Source organism: Mustela erminea, chromosome 14 (assembly GCF_009829155.1).
Source record: "Mustela erminea isolate mMusErm1 chromosome 14, mMusErm1.Pri, whole genome shotgun sequence".
In the NCBI taxonomy this organism is placed as follows: Eukaryota; Metazoa; Chordata; class Mammalia; order Carnivora; family Mustelidae; genus Mustela; species Mustela erminea.
The window spans coordinates 6,467,967-6,489,919 of record NC_045627.1 but is presented as its reverse complement, the minus strand read 5'-3'; the positions used below and the strand labels follow the sequence as shown (position 1 = coordinate 6,489,919).

The 21,953-nt window shown below is 47.7% G+C and overlaps 1 protein-coding gene and 1 long non-coding RNA gene across 6 annotated transcripts in view; one reads left to right on the top strand and one right to left on the bottom strand.

The window, feature by feature from the left end:
* Positions 1-7,562: 7,562 nt before the first annotated feature.
* Positions 7,563-16,241, bottom strand: LOC116572663. The gene is made up of 3 exons (XR_004278464.1): positions 15,956-16,241; positions 9,964-10,125; positions 7,563-7,715 (listed from the first exon to the last, which is right to left on the bottom strand). It is a non-coding gene; the product is annotated as an uncharacterized LOC116572663 (long non-coding RNA).
* TARBP1 (TAR (HIV-1) RNA binding protein 1) overlaps positions 14,589-21,953 on the top strand; it is an 82,151-nt gene continuing 74,786 nt past the window's right edge. For 2 of the 5 annotated variants that reach the window (XM_032311824.1, XM_032311823.1), the window contains exons 1-2: positions 14,801-15,814; positions 21,227-21,324. In XM_032311824.1, coding sequence (XP_032167715.1) covers positions 14,878-15,814; positions 21,227-21,324 — 1,035 coding nt within the window. In that variant the 5' untranslated portion in view covers positions 14,801-14,877. Of the gene's footprint in view, positions 15,815-21,226; positions 21,325-21,953 lie in introns of all 5 variants that reach the window. The other 3 variants (XM_032311826.1, XM_032311827.1, XM_032311825.1) reach the window with 3 other exon arrangements.

Here is a 21,953-nt window from a genome sequence, read left to right as displayed (position 1 = left end):
AGGGGAGGTGAACCATGAGAGACTATGGACTCTGAAAAACAACCTGAGGGTTTAGAAGGGGCGGGGGTGGGTGGGAGGTTGGGGTACCAGGTGGTGGGTAATATAGAGGGCATGGATTGCATGGAGCACTGGGTGTGGTGCAAAAATAATGAAGACTGTTATGCTGAAAATAAAAAATAAATAAATAAACAAACAAATAAATAAATAAACTTTTTAAAAAAAAGGAATCATACCCTTAAAAAAAAAAAAAGGCATCCACCTTGGGAAACCAAGTGATTTTCCAACTATTATACGAAGTTAAAAAAGATGTTATTGTGGACATCTCAAGAACTTCAACATTCTGAGATCTTGGCAGATTTTTAAGAAGGAACTACTGTTTGCCATAGTTGCTAAACTTTTTTGATATCAAAACCATTTCCCTGCCTCCACCCTTGAAGTGCTTCTTGACATGCTGCATTTGACACAATAACTTCAGGGAGGAAATGGTCTAACCTACTCACTTGATTAGATACCCATCCTTTCACAACTAAAAGACATCTGTGTGAGTCTCCTCCAGCTGTCATAACAAAAGTACCACACACAGGGGTGGGGTGGGGGCTCACACCACAGAAATTTATTTTCTCACCATCCCAAAGGCTGGAAGTCTGAGATCAAGGTGTGGGAAGGGTTGGTTTCTCCTGAAGGCCTCTCTCTTTGGCTTGTGGACAGCCATCTTCCCTGTGTGTCTTCACGTGGTCTTCCTTGGGTGTGTGTCCGCGTCCGATTCTCCACTTCTTAGAAGGACACAAGTCCTACTGAATTAGAGTCCAGCTTCACAACCTCATTTTAACTTAATTACTTTTCTTTAAAGATCCTATCTCCAAATACAGTCACATTCTGAGATACTAAGGTTAGGCCTTTAGTATATGAATTTTGAAGGAGGACACAGTTCAACTCATGATAGCATCTTAGTTTTATATCTATTGGAGAAAATTTGTATATGGATGGAAAATTATAAATTCTTTGGAGCAGAGACAGCAAACTAAAGCTAGGTGGCCAGATAGGGACTGCCACCCATCTTTATAAATAAAGTTTTATTGGCACAAGGCTATGCTCATTCCTTCACAAATTGTATATGGTTACTTTCATGTTCAAATACCATATGGCTTGCAAAACCCAAAAATATTGACTATCTGGCCTTTTACAGAAAACACTTACCAACGCCTGGTCTAGAACACATTCCTCGGGGCTATCTAATTCTGATTCTGTAGGGGCTCTCCCTCTTTCCTTGCTCCTGAGCTATTTAACAATTCAATAAGTTGTAGATAATAGGTAGCAATGCAAAATAATCTTTGCTTTTGGACACAAACAAGCCAGTTCTGCCTCCCCTTGCTCATTCCCTTCAATATCCCTCACCTATAAAAGTGATGGTTCTTTGGATTCTCTTTTGATCTGGTTGTGACATCTTGCAGTGCCCTCATTAATCATGAGTTAAATAAAATCTTTAATACATGGCCATTTATATCTGAATGAGCATCATAATTTTACCTTTTTGAAAATTTTCCTTTAACATGTCAATGTGATTACGCTTGGCTGTGATAATAGCATTAGAATTATGAAGGATGATGGTTTTGTTCTCAGAAGATGCATACTGAAACATTTGGGGGGGTTATGACACCCACAATTTACTTTCAAATGTTTCCGCATATATGTATGGATAGATACATGTGTGTGTGTACATGCTTACACATGTATAAGGTGTATGGAAGGGAGGACAGAGAGTAAGAGGAAGAAGTTATGATAAAATATTAACAGCTAAGGGAAAGCCACATCATACGCTAGAATGGTATACTACTCATTTAACTCTTCTGTAGATTTAACAATTTTCAAAACAAAAAATTGGAGGGATAAGATTATGTCACATTCTCAGCTCAGCATGGAGTCAATCAAGCTCACGTCCTATACCTGTGGGTGTTTCTCCAGTACTTCTGAGAACAGCCGGGTCTGGACCTTTCTTACCTCTCTGACTCTTTGGTGTCCGAGCCACAAAGAATAAGCAAAGGAAACATCGATATTTCAGTTGTCACAGGGCTCGGTTTCTTTAGAGTCCTAATGGTACCAAATGAACAAGATACTAAGGTAGAGTTTTATACCTAGGTTTCTCACATTGCCAAAGAATTCCTTTAAAATAAATAAGTATTAGGGCACCTGGGTGGCTCAGTCGGTTAAGCGTCTGCCTTCAGCTTGGGTCATGATCTTGGGGTCTTGGGATTGAGTCCCGCATGGGGTGGGGGGGGTTCTCTGCTCAGCAGGGAGTCTACTTTTGCCCCTCTGCCTCTGTGCTCTCTCTCTTTCTCTCTAAGTAAACAAACAAACAAATAAATATTTTCAGATGAGCTCAGGATCTGAGGACCACTTAGAGGACATTCAAGTTCAAGCTTTGGGTACAACTTTTGGGGGGTGGGAGTTGAGGTTTTTGTCTTTCAATTACTGCACAGAAATTGTATGAGCCACCCCCCTCAGGAATGACATCATGGCTTTAACACAGTTAGGGACCCCATTTATTGTCCTGTGTCCGCTGCTTGAGTCGGGACTGTGAAATTTGGAGCATCTCGCATACTTAGAGCTCTGAACGGCCAGGTTACAATGAGGAAAGAATGTAAGCGGCATTCTCAAACATTGTGTCATTTAGCGTGAAGGTTTGGGATTGAAATTTTCTGCCTGAGGGAAGCAGAAAAAATGAGTTTTTGCAGAATGCTGCCTGTTTCTAAATCTAAAAGGCACACTAAAAATAGCTCACGGGATGGAGCTGCCCGGTGGGAGTTCCTGCTCCGGGAATCTGTCCTTCAAAGCTGCTGCTTCCAACAGCCCCGAGAGGGTGTGTGAGCCACGATGGGGTTCTCCTGGCTGCCTTTCAACCGCTCATAAGGAAGCAGGGGCTGGAGTGGACAGAGATGCTCTGTAATCGAAGGAGCCCTTGGGGAGGAGACTTTCCACCTCTGTCAAATGCTGATGGTCCTTGAGGGAGAGGCGCGGTGTGGGCTCAGAGACCCGACCACCGTGAAATCCACAAGAGGGAATGGGCTTTGGCCGTGACCGACACTTACGGTGAAGAAAACCGCCTTTTCTTTTCCATCCCCACTGAAAACGTAAAGTTCCCCTGGGTGGCTCAGTTGGTTAAGCAGCTGCCTTCAGCTCAGGTCATGATCCCAGCGTCTTAGGATCGAGTCCCACATCGGGCTCCCTGCTCGGCAGGGAGCCTGCTTCTCCCTCTGCCTTTGCCTGCCACTCTGTCTGCCTGTGCTCACTCTCGCTCCTTTCTCTCTTACAAATAAATAAATAAAATCTTAAAAAAAAAAAAAAAGACAAGGATTTCTCTTATCTGGGTTATCACCATATCTGGGTCCTATGGATCTAGTTTTGCCCACGGCAGTGCTTCTTACTTAATGGACTCCGCAGTCCTTCTGTAGGCCGTTTAGATCAGATTGTTCTGTTTTTAAAATTTCCTGTCTGCATCAGGATGGCCAAGGCCACGGTATATTCATTTGTCTAAATCTCCATGTGTTTAGTGTAGTGTCATTCCTGGAAAGGGGATTCAAGAAATAGACTTTGAGGGTATATCCTCAGAAGAAAGAATATTTGAGGGCATGTAGTCCCTTAAAAGCAGGGACTCAAAGGGCTGTCCCCATAGCCATGTTCACAACAGCGTTGTTCACAATGGCCAAGGGGAGGGAGCAGTCGGAGTGTTCGTTGACAGACGAATGGACACATAAATGTGGTCTATCCATACAATGGAATACGAATCAGCCTTAAAGAGGAAGGAAATCCTGACCAGGCTACAACCTGGAAGGACCTTGGGACTATTCTGCAGAGGGAAATAAGCCAGTCACGAGGACATACGCTCTATGATTTCACTCCTAGGAGGTTCCGACTTCAAATTCAGAGAGACAGAAGGTGAAATGGTGGCCACCGGGGGCTGGGGGCTGAAAGGTGAGTTATTGTTCGATGGCGACAGAGTTTTGGTTTTGCAAGATGGAAAGGGTCCTGGCGGTGATTTTTTGCACCACAGAGGGAATGCGCTTCATGCCAGTGAAATGGACATTGAGCAAGGGTGAAGATGGTCCATTTTATGTTTGTGGGTTTTGCCCCGATTAAAACAGGAAAAGAAATACTTTGACTGTTAAATGTCGAATTAGCGAGCTCGTGACTTCTGCGGCACCTGTGCGGTCCAGCTGTCTCAACAGCATCACACTCACGCAACGTGCAAATCATTCGACATTCCCTTCTCCCCCCGAAAAGCCCTACCATAGCTTCCCACCTGGAATCAAGTCTGAAATTCTGAGCACAACCTTTTGGACCGCCTGGCCTGGCCTGGCCTTCCTGGCCTGCCTCATGGCACACAGGCGTCCCTCATCCTTCTGTCTTTCCTCCTGCTCTCTGTGGTCCCACGGTTTCCCTGTCGTTTCCCCTGGGGGAAGCTTCCATCAGCTCCTCCCTGGCTAATTCCCCTCATTCTTTCAGTAGGGGCTGACATGCCCTTTATCAGGGAAGCCAGTCCTACCCCCCCGGGCCAGCTGGGGCCTCTGCCTCTGGGCTTTCTGTGTACTTTTGGCTTGGTCTTGTATCCTACTTATCCTACCCATTGTTAATTGCTGGTAAAATCATTCAGACTGTAAGCACCACGAGGACAGAGACATGGACTGCCCCTGCGGCCCGTCCCCGCGGCCCGTCGCAGGCACCCAGACATTTGCAGGATGAACGAGCCTGAGGTCATGTTGTCCTTTGTGACGTGGAGACTTTCTGCCAGCCCCATCATCAGGGGTATGACACATGCTAAGACCCCAGGCAAAGTAAATTCATGTCACGTGCAGCCCTCGGGTCATCCCCTAATGCAAAAACGGTCAAAGTCACAAGTGATAGCGAGCTCTGCCATCATTCCTAACCAAAGGGGATCGAAGTTTACAGACAAACAACTGTCGTCAGGTGCTCAGGGCTCGGCCCTGCTTACTCACACGGATGTGAATACTGTTCACAATGTCAGCTCTCGATACAAAAAGAAATTGCCTGCAGACTAGATGGAGTGTAGGTTTGCCAATACCTAGATATTCGCACTGATGGCAAACAAGCTCAAGGACTGTGTCTTCCCCCTGCCCCCACCCCCCAGGCAACCCCGGCACCTGCTCTTCTTCCCAAAAGGAACTGGGTGTTTGTGATGGGGTGGAACGTTCTGGAACAACTTACTATTGTTTTGTTCCCACTATTTCTTTGTCCTTTTTACCACTCTGGCTCACACCTCTCCTCTCCCTTCCGCCCCACTCCACCTGCTCCCAAAGTTTTCTTCCTCTTGGATCAGGCGTCCCAAAGTTAGAACATTCAGTCTTTTTCTGTTCTCACCATCTGCTGCTGGATAAGGGATGGAATGCTGTGTGCGTGCGTGTGTGTGTGTGTGCGCGCGCGTGCATGTGTGCGTGTGAAGGGTAGAGTGGTCTTCAATTTTTTAAAAAATATTTTATTTATTTATTTGACAGAGAGAGACACAGCAGGAGAGCGAGCACAAGCAGGAGAGTGGGAGAGGGAGAAGCAGGCTTCCCGCAGAGCAGGAAGCCGGACGCGGGGCTTGATTCCTGGACTCTGGGATCATGATCTGAGCCAAAGGCAAACGCTTAACAACTGAGCCACCCAGGCGCCGCTGGTCTTCAGTTTTGAGGACGAGGAAAGAAACAGGAAGACAGCCTCCAAAGTCAGGTCTCTGGGTAGAGCATCTTAAAAACAATTCAATCTTTCACGCCGAAAAGATCACCCCTCCTGCTAACATCTCTCCCATATACTCTTGTGTTAAGTGGCTGCCCGTCCCCTTCCACCGGTCCCTTGTCTTACAAACACTCTGCTCTTTTAGCCACAGAGAAAAGAGGGGAAGACACACCTGAGAGAGAAACCACACTGACTTTTATAAACTGCTTAAAGGAGTATATAGTGGATGGTTGCTGGATAAATTTATCTCAATTGAGTGGCTGATTGAGAAAAATAAGTTACATAACACCTATTTCTTATAGATTCAGAAACACTGTAGTATTTATTGGCCAATGAGAGCAATGCGGAACTTAAAAAATAAAACTACCGATCATTAGGAAAACATGAGATTATCAACTTAAAAACACAACAATCTTTAAAATGAAATTCTAACATTCAGCAAATACTTTTTTTTTTTTTTTTAAACTTAGCATTGCATTTAGTAGACCATGTTTCCAGAAGTACTTGAGTGTTTGGGAACACTTGTGTATCCATCGGGGGTCTCCAGAGAAACAGAACCAACAGGATATATGTAGAATATATAGAGAGAAAGGAATTTTTTAAAGATTTTATTTATTTATTTGACAGAGAGCGAGAGCGCAAGAGCACAAGCAGGGCAGAGAGAGAAGCAGTTTCCCTGCCAAACAGGGAGCCCGATGTGAGACTTGACCCCAGGACCCCAGGATCATGACCTGAGCTGAAGGCAGACACTTAACTGATGGAGCCACCCAGGCGACCCCAGAGAAAGAGACTTATAAGTTCTTTCACGTGATTCTGGAAGCTGACAAGTCCACGTCTGCAGTGTGGGTCAGCAGGTGGGAGACAAGAGGGCCGGTGGTGCAGACATAGTCTGAAGGCCGTCCGCTCCAGTGTTTCTTCCTGCTTAGAGAGGCCAGTCTTTTTGTTCTAGTCAGGCCATCAACTGATTGGATGAGGCCCACCCACAATCTGCTTTACTCCAAGTTCGTCCACCTCATATTAATCTCAACCAAAAACAACTTTCATGCTGACACATCAAATTAACCATCACAAGTTGTATGTGCACACTGACAAAGAAAGAGAACCCAGCAGAGGACATATTTCAGTGAAAGAAAAAAAAAGTAGGTGCCCCACTGCCCAAGAACTAGGACCAAAGCTGGGAGCTGCATCGTGGAGGTGAGTGACATCTCTGGCATCTGTTTCATGGGCTGTAAACCATTCCTGCCCTAACCAAACAGGAAAAATAAACCCCACAATATCCTTGCCTGAAATCTTAAGGACTGTCTCCGTAGCTCACCTTAAAAGCTTTGTCCCACCCCCAATGAGGAATCAGCAGTATCTGCTTAATGGCCTCTGGCTCTGAGCCCAGGCACCAGCATTTAAATCCATATGCTAAACCCTCTCTAAGGACACCTACTTATCTATCAGGGAAAGGAAATTCCCAGCGTTTTGAGAAAAAGCTCCTTGGGTAGCAGCTACTACTGAGGAGAATTCGATTGACCTGGTATGTCCAGGTTCGGCTGAATGCAGCCTTTCGATGCTTATCACCAAGCAGCAAAATAAAGTCAGTCCATCAGGGGATCTCACCTCCTTCCTTATTGCACACACAGCGGTGAAAGCCCCTCCCACGCTCTCATGTTGGCGTTGGCCTTGGCGTTGGCCAGAACTCTCTCCGCCTCAGTCTCCCTGCAGTGACGTGCTGCAAATCCTCCTTTAACAGGATCCTCAGGTGACGGTAGACCCTGCCACCGCCTCCCCGGGGCACAGCAGCAACAGAGAGAGAGATGCTGACAGCAAGAGCCAAGCTTGAGAATTCTGACTTTTGCCTTGGAAAAGGGGTGAGCACGCTTTGTCCTGCTCCCTGCGCCTGCGGAACTCCTAGGGATGCCCGCCCGGGGAGGAGCGCAGCCTCAGTGGGGCGTTGGGCACTCAGGAGAGCAGGGAAGGGTGCTTCTGTAGAACGCCTTCTGTTTGCAGAAAACCAAAAATGGAGAGGAAAGGATCTAGCAGTAGGAGCAAAGACAATTGTTTTTCTCTTTTTTATAAAGCTCTTAGATTGTGTTTAAAAGATAAACTGATGGAAAATTTCACGGCCCTCATAGCATCCCAATGTTCCATTGGGATCTTAGGGGAGACAGACAACACATGGCATACTGGAAGCGAACGTATTCATCCTGGGGACTGCTGTGAATACGGTCACATCTCCTTCCCTCCCCTCAGTGAGGCCAATGACTCTCTCTCTCTCTCTCTCTCTCTTTCTCTTGGTTCTTCATGCTTTTCCTTCTCTGCATCTTCAAATGAGCAAGGCGGCCTACGGCAGAGGCAAGACAAGGTCTGTCTCTTATCGGTTGATTTGCTAAGTGTCCAAAGGATGGCTTGTCCCCAGATAGTGAAGTTTTCTTTGTCTCCCTTCTTCCCCTAATTTCCTGTGAATATCTACCATGGGAGGCAGGAAGTGCATGAGGGACCATTCTCAGCCAGCTTGTAGAGCTTTCCAGAAAAAATATGGACACTGTGCCCCATGCTCTGAGTTTCTGGTTTGATTGCTCCAGAGTGAGGCCAGGCGTCCTGTGTAAGCAGGCTGCTCTTGGGGTCCAAGACGCCTGGTGATTCTCCTCGGCACCAAGCTGAAAGCCAACAGATTCTGGGGGAGACCCACACTAGGCCCACACTTACTTCCGAGAAAGGCAGAGCTGGAAGGTACGTCTTCATGGGACGCCCAGGGAAGGCCCCTCCTGAACTTCGCCCGGACCATGCACTTGAGTACGAGCTGAGAACAAGGGAGAATGGATGCCCAGGACGACCGTATCATCTCCTTTTGAATGGGGCCATGAGTCCCAGGGCTTAGCACAGTGAATGTGGGGTTCGAGGAAGAAATGACTTTGGCACTTGGTCAGAAAGTCTCAGCCCTGAAAGAGCGAGAGGCTCGGAACTGATAGAGGCAATGACAGGAAATAACATGCAGCCGGGCGGGAGCTCTGCTGCGGGTACGAGTGTTTGACTGCGAGGATGGAGAACTCAATGAGAGATGCTCAAGCAGACAGGGCTCATTTTTCTCATATAACAGTAAGTTCCGAAATAGTTACTTTCCAGCAGTGACTGAGCAGCTCCGAGGAAGCCAGGTTCTTCCCAAGCTTTCTCCCCTGCCACCTTTAATGTGGGGTCTGTCACCTCGCACGTGTTCTCTCATGGGCTTGACAGGGCTCCAGTGGTCCCGGGCGCACACTGTGTTCAGGCGAGAAGCAGTAGAGGCAGGCTAGGGCAGTGACAGTCTTTCTTTTTTTATCAGAAAGCAAAACCTTTGGGACTCCTGGGTGGCTCAGTCAGTGAAGCATCTTCCTTCAGCTCAGATCATGGTCCTGGGGTCCTGGGATCAAGTCCCGCATGGGGCTCCTTGCTCAGCGGGGAGTCTGCTTCTCCCTCTGCCTGCTGCTCCCCCTGCTTGTGTGCTCTCTCTCTCTCTCTCTCTCTTTCTCTGACAAATAAATAAATATAATCTTCAAAGAAAGCAAATGCTTTCCCAGACATATAGCTAGTGGACTTCTGCTGAGGTCTCTTTTTCAAGGACAAGGACACAAGCCATTCCCTATCCCCTAACTCTAAGGAAAGAAAAGTAGGGAACAAGATTGCACTGCTGGTTTCCTTAAGCATAAGCCATTCTCTGGGGTGGGCGGGGGGAGGTTAACACACCATCATCCAGAACAAAATCAGGGTTTTGTGAGCAAGGAAGAAGGGAGGATAGATATTATATAAACAGCTAATGGTATCTGCCACAGATCCCCAAAGGGAATTCGAGGCTTCTGGATACCCCCCTTCACATAATCCTACTCCTGGTCCAGCTACAGCAATTTTCTCCATGGCGATTCTCTGAGGACTTTCATGGGACACATCACAAGGCAAAAAAATAAAAAAATCTCAGATAGAACCTCTCAGGAAGCTCCCTCCCATTCTGAGACTCTCCGAGGTAAACGGCTGAAGACTCCAGCTGACTTCTTGCCAGTGGTGGTTCTCCTTTCCTTCTAGATGTGTCTTCCACTTTGCAATTACAAACATCAAGGACGCAAAAGCACACCGCCTTGACAACAGGACCGTCTTCTACCGGAGAAACGTCAGCTTCTAACCAGATCTGCCCATCCATCCCAGAGTGTGCGTGCATATGAGATGCAGGCATTTAAAAAAGACTTTTTCAGTGTGTTGTGAGCCCTGTGTACCTACCTCTGGAAGGCTGTTCATCCTTCACTGTTTTCCGTGGCTATCTGTCACGCACAGGATTGGGGAGCTCTGGCTCACTGGGTCCAGGAAACACCCGGAAAGACCCAGTTAAGTACCTGCAGGAACTTCAGCAGCAGCAAACAGGGAGTTGGCACCAACACTCCTCTAAGGAAGAGACATTTAAGAAAACATTGACCTGGATGACTTTTCCTAACGGGCACTTTCCCATTCACCTCTCTTCGTTACCTTCTAAAGAGGAAGCGGTATTCATTAAATTGGAAACAGCAGAAGAGTCAGGATTAAAACTTAGAGGAACTGCCAAACCATCCCATTTATAAGGGCACTATTTCAGCTTAGAAGGGAATCCAGGATATCCATCTTTAGAGAGCTCATGGGAAGATTTAAAATACATGGCATCGGCAACTAATGCCTAAATCTGAATGATTTGTGTGTTGCAGCCCATTTCGTGAGCGCATAAGCAAGGGGGTCATTCGGCTGTGAGCAGGGAGCACATCCCGGGGCCATCGCCAGACGCTTGCATCCACCAGACAAAGCAGAGGCAGAGTCTCTTTCTCAGAAGCAGACGCGTTCATCACGTGAGGAAACAGCAGGTGGCAAGCTTTGGGTGTAAAGGATGCAAAACAGAATGCTGAATACGTGAATCCTTGAGCTAAGTAGCTAAGAAAGCAGGAGAGACTGTGACACTTGCCTCCACTGGCACCTGCTTTTGTTCTTAAGATAGCTGCTAGTCATAAACTCTATTCACTTACGGATAAAGCAGGGAAATGGCAAGGATTAGGGACAGCAAAGGATTCTAAACCCCATTCTATCACTCGCAACCGACCATTCACCTTTGCAAGGATGAGGAGGGGTGAGTAACTAGAGATTCTGGGTCTCCTCTACCAGAGCAGCGATTTATTACACGTTGATCCAAGCCACAAGGACGTCAGCTCGCTGAGGCTCATGTTTCAAGAGTAATTGTGTCACTGCGAATTTTCTGACCATTGGATTTATCCGACTTTCACCACAAAATACTGAGTTTTTACTTATCCAGGTTCGAGCTCTCACTGCAGGGTTACTATGTTTCTGGTACTTTGTTTGGTGTGTAGGATACAAAATGAATTAAAGCGCAGCCCTGATTCTTAAGGTGTGCATAGGCTATGGCAGAAACAAACACGTTCATCCATTCACACAATAGTTCACTGAGCAGTTGCTTCAGACACTAGCAGGGGCTGTGAGACAGTTAACCTGACACGCTCATTGTGTACTTTTCTCTCTTGATGTTTTAGAGCAGTGTGCGTGGCTTTGAGCCAGCTCGGCTGCTTTTTTTGTCATGTGACTTTGGGGCAAATTCCTTAACCTCCCCCATTCTTGGTTTCCTCTTTCTTAAAATGAGAAAAATAATAGCATATCATTTATGAGTTGTCTTGAGGGTTAAATGTATTAATACATATAGAAAAATATTACCACGTCTTCTTTATAGTAAATATGATGGGTAACTGTTAGTCACTATTATTGCTACAGTGGAAGGTTTGGAGAATACACAAGTAGAAGCTGGTATAATTCGGGGCATTGGGAGGGGCTTATTGGAAATGCCCTGTGATTTGGGTCTTCATGGAGGAATTAGAGATGGTCAGCCTGTTAGTAAGCATTTCTCTCTTTTCTTAAGGATTTATTTATTTGAGAGAGAGGGAGTGAGAGTGCATGCGTGCGAGTTGGGTCAGGGGGAGCAGAGGGAGAGAGAGAACTGTAAGCAGATTCTCTGGCCAGCGTGGAGCCCTACTTGGGGATCGATCTCATGACCCATGATATCATGACCAGAGCTGAAATCAGGAGTTGTGCCCTTAACTGAGCCACCCAGGTGCCCCTCAATAGCGTTTCTTGAGCGTGAAGTAGGTAGAAGAGCACATGCTGGGATTAGTGTGATTAAAGACAATAAGGTCATACCTCCTCCCCACCACCCCTGGCCCTCAAATCTCTTACGGTGGGAGGCGGCTGGAAACATAAACCTGCAATTACATCACGACATGACAAAAGCAGTGTTAGTGATATGCGAGGATGCTCTGGGAATTTGGAAGAGGGTCACCTGCCTAAGTTGGGGGTGGGTGTTCGTGGTGGGAGTGAGGTGTTAAGAAACGACTGTTGGGAGAGGTGGCATTTGAACAATGTCCTGAAAGGAACTGTGTCAGTCATGTGGAATAGAGGTAAGGGCTCTCTGGATGATGGAAGAGCTTTTGAAAGGGCAAAGTGAGAGCACGTGACGTGTTTTCCCTAAATCCAGGTGTATATGGGGCATGTGGGAGATGGGGCTGGAGAAGTTGGAAAGGGCCACCTCACAAGGCATCTTGGATGTCACATTAAAATAGTGAAACATGATTCTGAGGGCTGTGGCCACCAGTGGTTTGGTTTCAGGAAGAGCATCTTGGTAGCAGCATGGAGCGTGTATTGGAGTGGAGAGTGATTTAGGCGGGAGGCTGCTGCTGTTATTTTAGTAAGAAAAGAGAACAGTTGAAAACGAAGGTATTGGTTGGGGACAAAGGAGTGGGGACACTAGAATTTTAGAAATACTTGGGAAGAAGTAAGGATGCTGGGAGAATGAGGGCAACGGCTTAAGTTTGTAAAAGTGTAGCGTCAGACTGATGCCTGGGTATGCCAATGGAGACGTCTGGCAGGGAGTTGGGTAGATAGGTTGAGGGCTCAGGAGAGAGATCTGGGCAGGAGATTTTTTTCTGATCATTAGCACGTAAATAGTAGCCCAATCTCTAGTTTTAATGAAGTTACTCCAGTAAAATTTATAAAGTGAGAAGAACAGGGGCCTGGAGATGTAACTGTGGAAACAGGTCAGGAGGGGGAAGAGGAGTCTTCCTTCAAAGAGGGGGAGAAAAGAAAACAGGAAGAAGTTACGTCATGAGAAAATGAGACCTGGAGGAAGACAGAGCTTCAGGAACAGGAAATCCTCAACCATCAAGGACAGAAAAGGCAGCTCTGTTGTTAGGAGACCACTTGCCCACCATGTTCCGTGTGGCTGGGACACGGGGCACAGTAGGGGGAACTCGGTAGGAGGCTGGTTGGCTTTCAACAGAGGCTGAGAAGCCTTCAGTGCACGTTCTGGAGCCGGGCTTTATTCTGTAGGTAACGGGGCACGAAACATAGGCCAACTTATGAATATGTTTCTAATAAGTTATTTTGAAAAACGGAGGTAAAGCTTACATGCACTGAAATGCCTAGATCTCAAGGATTCATTTCAAGGAGTTTTGACAAGTGTGAAACCTGTGTGACCGACACCCTAATCGAGAAAAATATTTCCATTACCTCAGAAAGTTCCCTGGTGCCCTGTTCTATTTTAATCTCCACTTCCTGTAGGCAAGTACCATTCTTATTTCTACCCAAAAGATTACTTGTGTCTATTCTTGAACTTCACATACATGGAATCATGCAGTATGTAAACCTTGTTCTCTGGCTTCTTTTGTTCAACATAATGTTTTTGAGATTTACCCATGTTCTTGCACGCATTAGTAATTTGCTATGGCTGAACAGCAAGCATTATTATATGGGCAGATCACAACTTATCTGTTCCTCCATCAAGGGACGTTTCAGTTGTGATAAACTTTTGGTTATAATGACTAATGTTGGCAACAACATTCCTGTACAAACATTTCTGTCGTAATATGTTTTCATTTATTTTAAGCAAATCTCCAGGGGTGGAGGTATAAACGTCATTAAAGACAGCTTCCCAAAGTGAGTCCTTGGCTCTTTTCAATCTTTGAAGTTTTAGCTATTCAAAGGGGTGTGGAAAGGTATCTTTTTGATGGTTTAATTTGCATTTCTCTAACAACGAATACTGAACACCTTTTCAGAGGTCTGCATTTGCATGTCTTCATTTGATAGTTTTGTCCATTTTTGTTTATTAGGCATATGAGAATTGTATCTTGAAGGCAATTGATATTTATTCTGAGTGAGTTTACAATAGAAGCATTTGTGCATTCTGTCAATGAAGAAAATGGACAGAAAGATGGGAAAAAATCTTGCATCCATGGTGTTTAGTAACTTTAAATTTAGATAACTTTAAGTTACATAAAATCCAAAATATAAAATGACTTTATGTAAAAGTAACCTTAACTTTAAGTAGCTTTAAATTACACCTTATCAATTATGTTTATTACATGTCAAACTTTTTGCAGGTGGGGTATTATTTTCTCCATTCACTATGGGAGAGATCTCTATGGTTAGAAGGCAAAGAAAACCCAAGTCACAGATTCAGTTTGCCTGGGAACCAAACCAGTAAGATCCATGCTAACCCGAGACTTTTTGTCTGTAGCAGTAGATGCTGTCACAAACACAGAAAATACATGGGTGGTCAGTTTTTGGGATTGCACAGGGGAACACAAGCACTGTGTAGAAACATCTGCATTCTACAGTCAGCTTTGGACACTGACTGCAAAAGCCGCGTGGGCCTTTTTTTTTTCAGCCCCGCCTGTCCCTAACACATAGCTAAAGTACTTTTCAGGGCCAGACCCATTGTGTCAATCTCTTTGGGGGGGGGCGGGGCGGGGCAACCTGTGCCTTTTTGGAAAATAAGCTCTTAAGTGGCTGAGAGCTGCCTCAGGTGTACCTCTGGCCTGAACTCTCAGGAACACCTGCTTGATTTAGGGTCCCGGCAGGCCAATCTTCAATTAGGAACCGGTGGAGCTGGAGGGCGCACTACAGCATCTTTTAACAAGGGGCACCTTCTAAAAAAACAGTGAGGGGGACCCGCTGCAGGCGGTGTAGCTGACACGTGCCCAGGGCGCGCGCGGAGCGGGATGGGGCGGGGCTGCAGACCCCTCCCAGCGGGCGCCCGGGCACCGCGCACGCGCACGCACTCGCGCACGCCCGTCGTTTGGGCGCCGGGTGGCCGCGGCGGGGCGCGCGCGGCAAATGGAGCGGGTCCTCGCGGAAACGCTGCTGTCACAGAGCCGGGACCTTCGGGGCCTGCTCGGAGCGCTGTGCCGCGGGGAGGCGTCCGCGGAGCGCGTGGAGACGCTGCGCTTCCTGCTGCAGCGCCTCGAGGACGCGGAGGAGCGCGGTGGCGGCGGGGGTGCGGGCGCGCTCCCGGAGGCGGCGCGCGAAGTCGCCGCCGGGTTCCTGGTGCCGCTGCTGCGGGGCCTGCGCGGGCGCCCTGCGGGCGCCCCGGACCCCGACCTGCCGGCCCGGGACCGCCGGCGCGTGCTGAGGGCCGCGACCGCCGCCTTGCGCTCGTGCGCCCGCCTCGCCGGGGGCCCGCAGCTGGCGGCCGCCCTGGCGGAGGAGGCGCTGCGCGACCTTGTGGCCGGGGGGCCCGCGGCCGGCGCGGAGGCGGCGGTGGAGGTGCTGGCGGCGGTCGGGCCCTGCCTGCGGCCCCACGAGGACGGGCCGCTCCTGGAGCGGGTGGCGCAGGCCGCCCTCGCCTTGGCGCTGGGCGCCGACGGGGAGCAGGACGAGGCCGGGCCGTTGGAGGACGCGGCGGCGCTGGCGGCCGGGAGGCTGCTGCCGGCGCTGGGCCAGTGCGGCGGGGCGGCGCTGCGGGCCGTCTGGGCCGGGCTGGTCGCGGCCGGAGCGCCCTCGGGGCCGGGCCGCGTCGGGCCGCGGCTGCTGGTGCTGAGCGCCCTGGCCGAGAGGCTGCTGCCCGAGCCCGGCGCCGACCGCGGCCCCCGAGCAGGCGAGGAGGACCCCGACGCGCGGCGCTGCTGGCGCTTCTGGAGGACCGTGCAGGCGGGGCTGGCGCGGGCCCCCGACGCGCTGACGCGCAAGCGGGCGCGCTACCTGCTGCAGAGGGCGGTGGAGGTGTCGGCGGAGCGCGGCGCGCCCTGCGCCTGCGGCCCCCGGGAAGGAACCGGTACTGCCCTCCCCGCTTGCGTCCCATCCCCTTTGGCCTTCTGGGGAGGTGGGGGGGCTCCTGCTTCCGAAACCAGTTCTCCGCCCTCCGTGCCTGTGTGTGTCCGGTAACCCCAAAGCCTGGAAACCTTGGGAACCTCACCTCGGGGTGGTCTCCAAGCGGCACGAATCTCGGCAGCTGCGAACAGTCCGCGCTTCCTCACCTTTCTGACCCAGAGCGGGGCGCGGCCCTGAGCCAAGGAATGGTGAGGAACGTGGCTGAGTCCGAGCAGGGCTTGACAGCCCCAATCTGAGCCATCTCGGGGTAGGTCCCTGCTCACAGGGAGGAAGGGCTCGTGTCCATCAAGTTGAAAGACCAGTGGGTTGGGTTGTGCACGGTACAATTCTGCCCTAGGAATCATCACACTCCGGAACTTTCCCTCGGTAGTTCTCTTTGAAAAATGTTTGGTCCTTAAGTAGTCCTTTGCAGGGTGTTTTTGCTATTGATTTAATAGGGTGAGTCCAGTTTTAAGTAATTTTTAAAAATCTTTTGAGACTACTTCCTACTCCTTGATGACAAAACGAGAGTGGCCCAGCTACCAAGGACTCCCTTCAGTGCGGTACTGTGGATTGGTTTGTTCGCTGAAATGTGGTAAAGTGCCCTTCAGGCATCTTTCTGAGCTGTCCAGAACCAAGATAGAATGATTCAAAATTGTCCCCATAGAGGGGCGCCTGGGTGGCTCAGTGGGTTGAGTCTCTGCCTTCGGCTCAGGTCATGATCTCAGGGTCCTGGGATCGAGCCCCGCATTGGGCTCTCTGCTCGCTGGGGATCCTGCTTGCCCCCTCTCTGCCTGCCTCTCTGCCTACTTGTGACCTCTGTCAAATAAAATCTTTAAAAAAGGAAAAGAAAAAAGTTGTCCCCATAGATAATTTCTGCCTGTTTAACTGTACCCCCTCTTACTGGTTAGGGGTTTTTTGTTTGGTTGAAGTTGGGAGTAGATCTTCATGTTTGTCTACAACGTTAGTAAATATTTTGGCAGTCCACAAAGTAGTGATCATCCCAGGAGAGTTTTCACCGGAGAACACTTTTTAAATGACCAAAATTGAAGTCATTTATTTTAAAGAGTCATTCTACAGAGTTTTAAAGATGAGCAGTGGTCTCTGCTTCTTGCCCCCTCAGAAAGCGACCATTTGTACCTCTTTTAGCTGATTATTTTGGACTTAACTCTGTCTTCCCGTAATCTGGGTAAATCAATATCATTTGCCACAGTTACACTTCAGTTAAATGTAAGTTCAACGTTTACAAAGTTATGACTGAAGATGTTCACAGATGACCCATGTAGTAAATTATGATTTTTTTTCCCCTTCCTGCAGGTTTTTTTTTCTGGAATTAGGTCATTTACAGATTAGTTTGGTTCTCTGTGTATTTATCATGAATTCAGCCTTGAAGTGTTAGCTCATCCTCTAAATCTTTCTTATACAAAGTCCAATCATTTTCTATAAGACGTCTATCCTAGATTCCCCTTATAAGCTCAGCCTGGTGTGTAGCTGCCAGTTCTCATCTCTGCCCTCACCTGATGCCTGGCTTGGAATTCTTGTTTCCTGGAGTTCAAACTTATATCTTTTTTGGTTTTCTCACTCGTTTTGGTGTAGGCATCATCCAGAGGTAAAAATTTTTATCAGAGCATGTCTGATATTTTTTTGAAGATTATTTATTTTAGAGAGCGAGAGAGCATGAGAGCTGAGGTTGGGAGAGGGATAAGCAGACTCCCTGCTGAGTGTGCCCTCCCCCCACCTGACCTGACATGGGGCTCCATTCCAGGACCCCGAGAGATTATGACCAGAGCCTAAACCAAGAGTCAGATGCTTAACCTTCCAAGTCACCCAGGCGCCCCTGATGTGTTTTTCTTTCTTTTATTTCCATCTGACACTTAATTTCCATTCCCTGAAAATCCCCAGCTGTTCACACAGGTTGTCTACCTTCTCCCCTAGATCCTTTAACATGTGAGTCCTAATCCTGTATGAGTCCTCTGCACGAGCCATCTCTGAGTTTGGTTTTGTTTTTTCTTTTATCTCTGGGCAAGGGGGTCACTCTTATCTGTAGAGTGAAATGGATCTCTGTGTCTAGGGATGGGCGCCCTCTTCTCTGAGGCCATTAGTGTTGGGGGTTGGGTCACGCGAGTTTATGGTGAAGCTGGGTTTGGGTCTTGCTGCCATGGCCGTGGGGTGTTGCTCCGTTGGGTTTAGTGGGAAGCCAGGAGTCCCTAAAGGATTTTCCTCTGTTTTCTTGTCTTCTGAAGTCTTTGATGCTAACAACACAGTTGGGGTCCTTCCCTCAAGGGTAGACGGCTGATGTCCGTTACTTGGTACAAGCCTTGAGATGGTCGAGGGGGTGGTACTTTTCATCTCTTCCGCTCCATCCTCTTCTTAGGCCTGGTGTGCCTGAACCTCAGGCTTCCATCCAGCTCCCTCCTCGGTGGCATATAATCTTGTGTCCTACTTGGTGAAGGGTGTAGAGTTCCCTCACTCTCTCCCGTGGTGGCTGCATTCTGCTTCTGCCTGTAGTAGGACTTGACCGCTGGTTCCCTGCCATCCCCCACGGCAGCAGACCTGCTTCGAATCCCCAGCTCCCCGCCCCCCCCCACCCCCCGGGGATTCTGCGCATGAGGGGTTTCCTCCTGTCGGTGCAGGGTTGGGCAAGCAGGTTTTCTCTCCATCTCCCAGGGCAGCCAGTGTTTGCCTGGTGTCAGGACAGGGACAGGCGTGGGGATGTGGCAGGGTTTCCTCCAGGGGCAGACGGCTTTGGTCTCCCGTTTGAGGAGGATCCTGGGGGCAGACGGGCCTCAGCACTTGACCACCACCTTGTACTGGTGTAGGGCTGGGCTGGCGTGTTTCGGTTAGCCCTGCCATCCTCTCAGACATGCTCCTGCCCTGCACGCCTGTGCTCTAGTCTCTTGCCTTTCCTGCCGTCTTCCTCAGATCACTTGGGGGGATGCCTAAGGAAGAGAGCTGGTGAGTGGTCGCGGACTCCCTTGGGGTTCCCGGGGTTCTAGGCTGTCAAACTAGCCCACACCACGCCTTGGAAAAAACTCAACAAACCTTCATTGGGTTCTTTTTTTCTTTTTTAAAAAAAGATTTTATTTTAGATTGAGAAAGAGCTTGAGCAGGGGGAGAGGGAGAGAATCAGACTTCGCACTGAGCATGTGGGGCTCGATCCCACGACCCTGAGGTCATGGCCTGAGCGGAACCCAAGAGATAGACACTTAACCAACTGCGCCACCCAGGTGCCCCTGCTTGTTTTTTTCTAAACATTTTTGGTGACCACCTCTTCTTCCTGCTCTTGGCCAGAGATAGATTGAGTTCGAGTGTCTTGTGTGTTCTTAGAGAGAGGCCTTCTGCCCTGTGCAGTTCTGATCCCCTGGAAGCATTGCCGTCTCAGGTGTCAGGGTTTAGGACTGTGTGTCCAACCTTTTCTCTTTGTCCGTATGGCAGGAATGTTCTTCTGTAAGTGGAAACTGAGACCAAGCTTGTCTAACTGCCTTTGTTTTCCCATCACATTTATTTATGGTTCGATGGAGGTGGGGGTGGAATTCTAGCTTAAAAAACATTTCCATTCAGAATTTTGAAGGCACCGATCTATTATCTTAGGAGCTCGAGCTTCCGGTGTTGCTGTCGAGCTGTCTGAAACGTTCCGAATCGTGTTTGTTTGTACATCTTCCATTTCTTCTGCATGGAAGTTCGTCCCGGGCGCCTTCCTTCTCAAGTTTCACAGTTTTGGTACCTGTGAGTTTTCGTCCTTGCCCTGGGCACTTGGTGGACCTGGTCAGTCTGGAAATCATGATCTTCAGTTCTGAGAACTTTTCCTGAATTACTTTCTTTGCTCCCTTCCTTTCTGCTTTCGGTTCTCTTGTTGGATATTGAAGCTCCTGGACTGGTTATCAAAGCATCTTTTCTGTCCTGTTTCCTATGATTTTGTCTCTTGGTTCTAGTCCCTGGGTGACCCCCTCAACTTTATTTCCAGTCCTTTCTTTGAGTTTCTCTCAAAACTCAAAGGGTTTTTCTATCAAATTTTTATTCTCATGTGATCTTTTTTGTTCTTATAATATCCCCTTATTATTCGTATCCTGTTCTTATGACAACATGAGGTCTTCTTCCTTTGGCATATTTTTGTTCTCGCCAAATTTCCTCTGTTTGGTCTTGATCTTTATGTGGGTGTTTCCCCAGATGGCTGGTGATCTTAGATACCTGCTTATACTTAAGAATAAGGAACCAGTGGGGGGCCTGTGTGGCTCAATCGGTTGAGCTTCATCTCTTGGTTTCTGCTCAGGTCATGATCTCAGAGTCGTGGGTTTGGACACTGCTTTAGGCTCCATACTTGGCCAGGAGTTGGCTTGAGGATTTCTCTTCTTCTCCCTCTGCCCTTCCTCCTGCTCACTCGTGAGCTCTTTCTCTTTCTCTCAAATAAATAAATCTTTAATAAAGAAAATGAATAAGGAACCTCAAATCCAAACACATAAGTGGTTCTTGCTGACCGTGAACTTCACGGCAAGGTGATCTGGCCGAGCCCCACAGTACTGGGTAATCTCTGACAGTAGTATTTTCACGTCTTCCCTCTTGGACTGGCCGGATTCCACGGATACCTTCCAGTCTGCTGCTGCATAGTGAAGGCCAGACCAGCGTCCTGGGACCTGAGGGGCCCTGGTGGTGGAAGGGGCAGGTAGAAGGGTTGGGGGTCTCAGCATCCAAGGTGCGTACATGTTCCCTTACTCTCGACCCTAGTAGGGTCCAATGCATCTCAATCTAGAGACCCACAAGTTTACCTTCTCCAGAGAATAAATTCCAGGCTTTTTCATGCTCAGAGCACAGGAAAGGGCACTGAGGATCTGTTTCTTAACACACCAAACAAAATTCTTTTTAGTTTAGCCTTGCTTTTCCCCTCCACTTATGGAGCAACTTTTGTTCCTTCGGTCGGGAGAGCTGAGTTCAAGTGTAAATTGGGTTTCTTTTTGGCTTTCCATGTGCCACCTTACGTTCACTTTTCCTGAGTACGCTTGGTTTTTCTCTGATCTTCAAATTTAGTTTCACTGGTGTTGGCTTCTGGGTTTTTGCCATTCTTTTGGGTTTTTGCCTTTGAAAAATCCTTGACTATTATCGTGAGGTTCTTAAGGAGAGAAAGTGGGGTTTAAGTGTTCAAATCTGTGACTCTTGCTGAGAACTCGGAAACGGTAATCTTAGTTAAAACGAAAACAAAAAACAAAAACCTTTTGAGATTCTTATTAGCCCAAGCCTACTATCTAGGCTTTGATACAGGGATGCCCTCCATTATTAGAGGATACAGTATTGGCTAATGGTGGCATTATTTTTAAAATGTCTTTAAGAAACCTATGAAATCTACAAAAAGAAGGAACTAATTTTCCTTTTTAAACCCTATCAGGCCCAAGTCTGTTTTGGTGGTGTGAGAAGAAGAAAGATGAGCTGCTAAAGTTTTGGGAAAACTATATTTTAATTTTGGAAACTCTAGAAGGAAATCAGGTAAGAGTTTTCGTATTTTATCAGATCCTGTGTAGATGGAGTTTTAATTTTTTTCAAACAGTCTGTAAAAGCAATGCAGAAAGACTAATTTGGATAAAGCATAATAAGATACAAATGTACTTTGTTTTCTGGCATAAATTTAATTTAAAGCTGAATGTTAACTCAGGAATTAAAGCATACTTTTAATTGACTTAAATTGTCACTTGAAGAGTTTTAGTCTTACTTGTTCTGCCCTCGACATTTACTTCTGAAGTGAAGTTTTTAGTTTCTCAAACTAAACATAAACTTTGAAGATATGAATAATCTTCAAAGAAATACAGACTTAGGAAAATGTTACTTAAGGCAACTTGAGGTAGATTCTTAAGTCAATAATTGCCCTTTAATTTTGTAGGCCTGCCTGCCTTCCTTTCTTCCTTCTTTCCTCCTTCCTGTTTTAGTTCTTAGAGCTGTGTGTACTAGTCCTACAAGTGGGAACCTGAAAAATCATTTTCAGTTAACTTTGAATTAGTTTTTGTAGAATGTTTAAGTTGAGTTCAATCTCTTAAGATGACTAAGCTAGTACAGTGGTTCTCAACCTTCAACATTCCTTAGAATTACCTAGATGGCTTGTTAAAGTACAAATCGCTGGG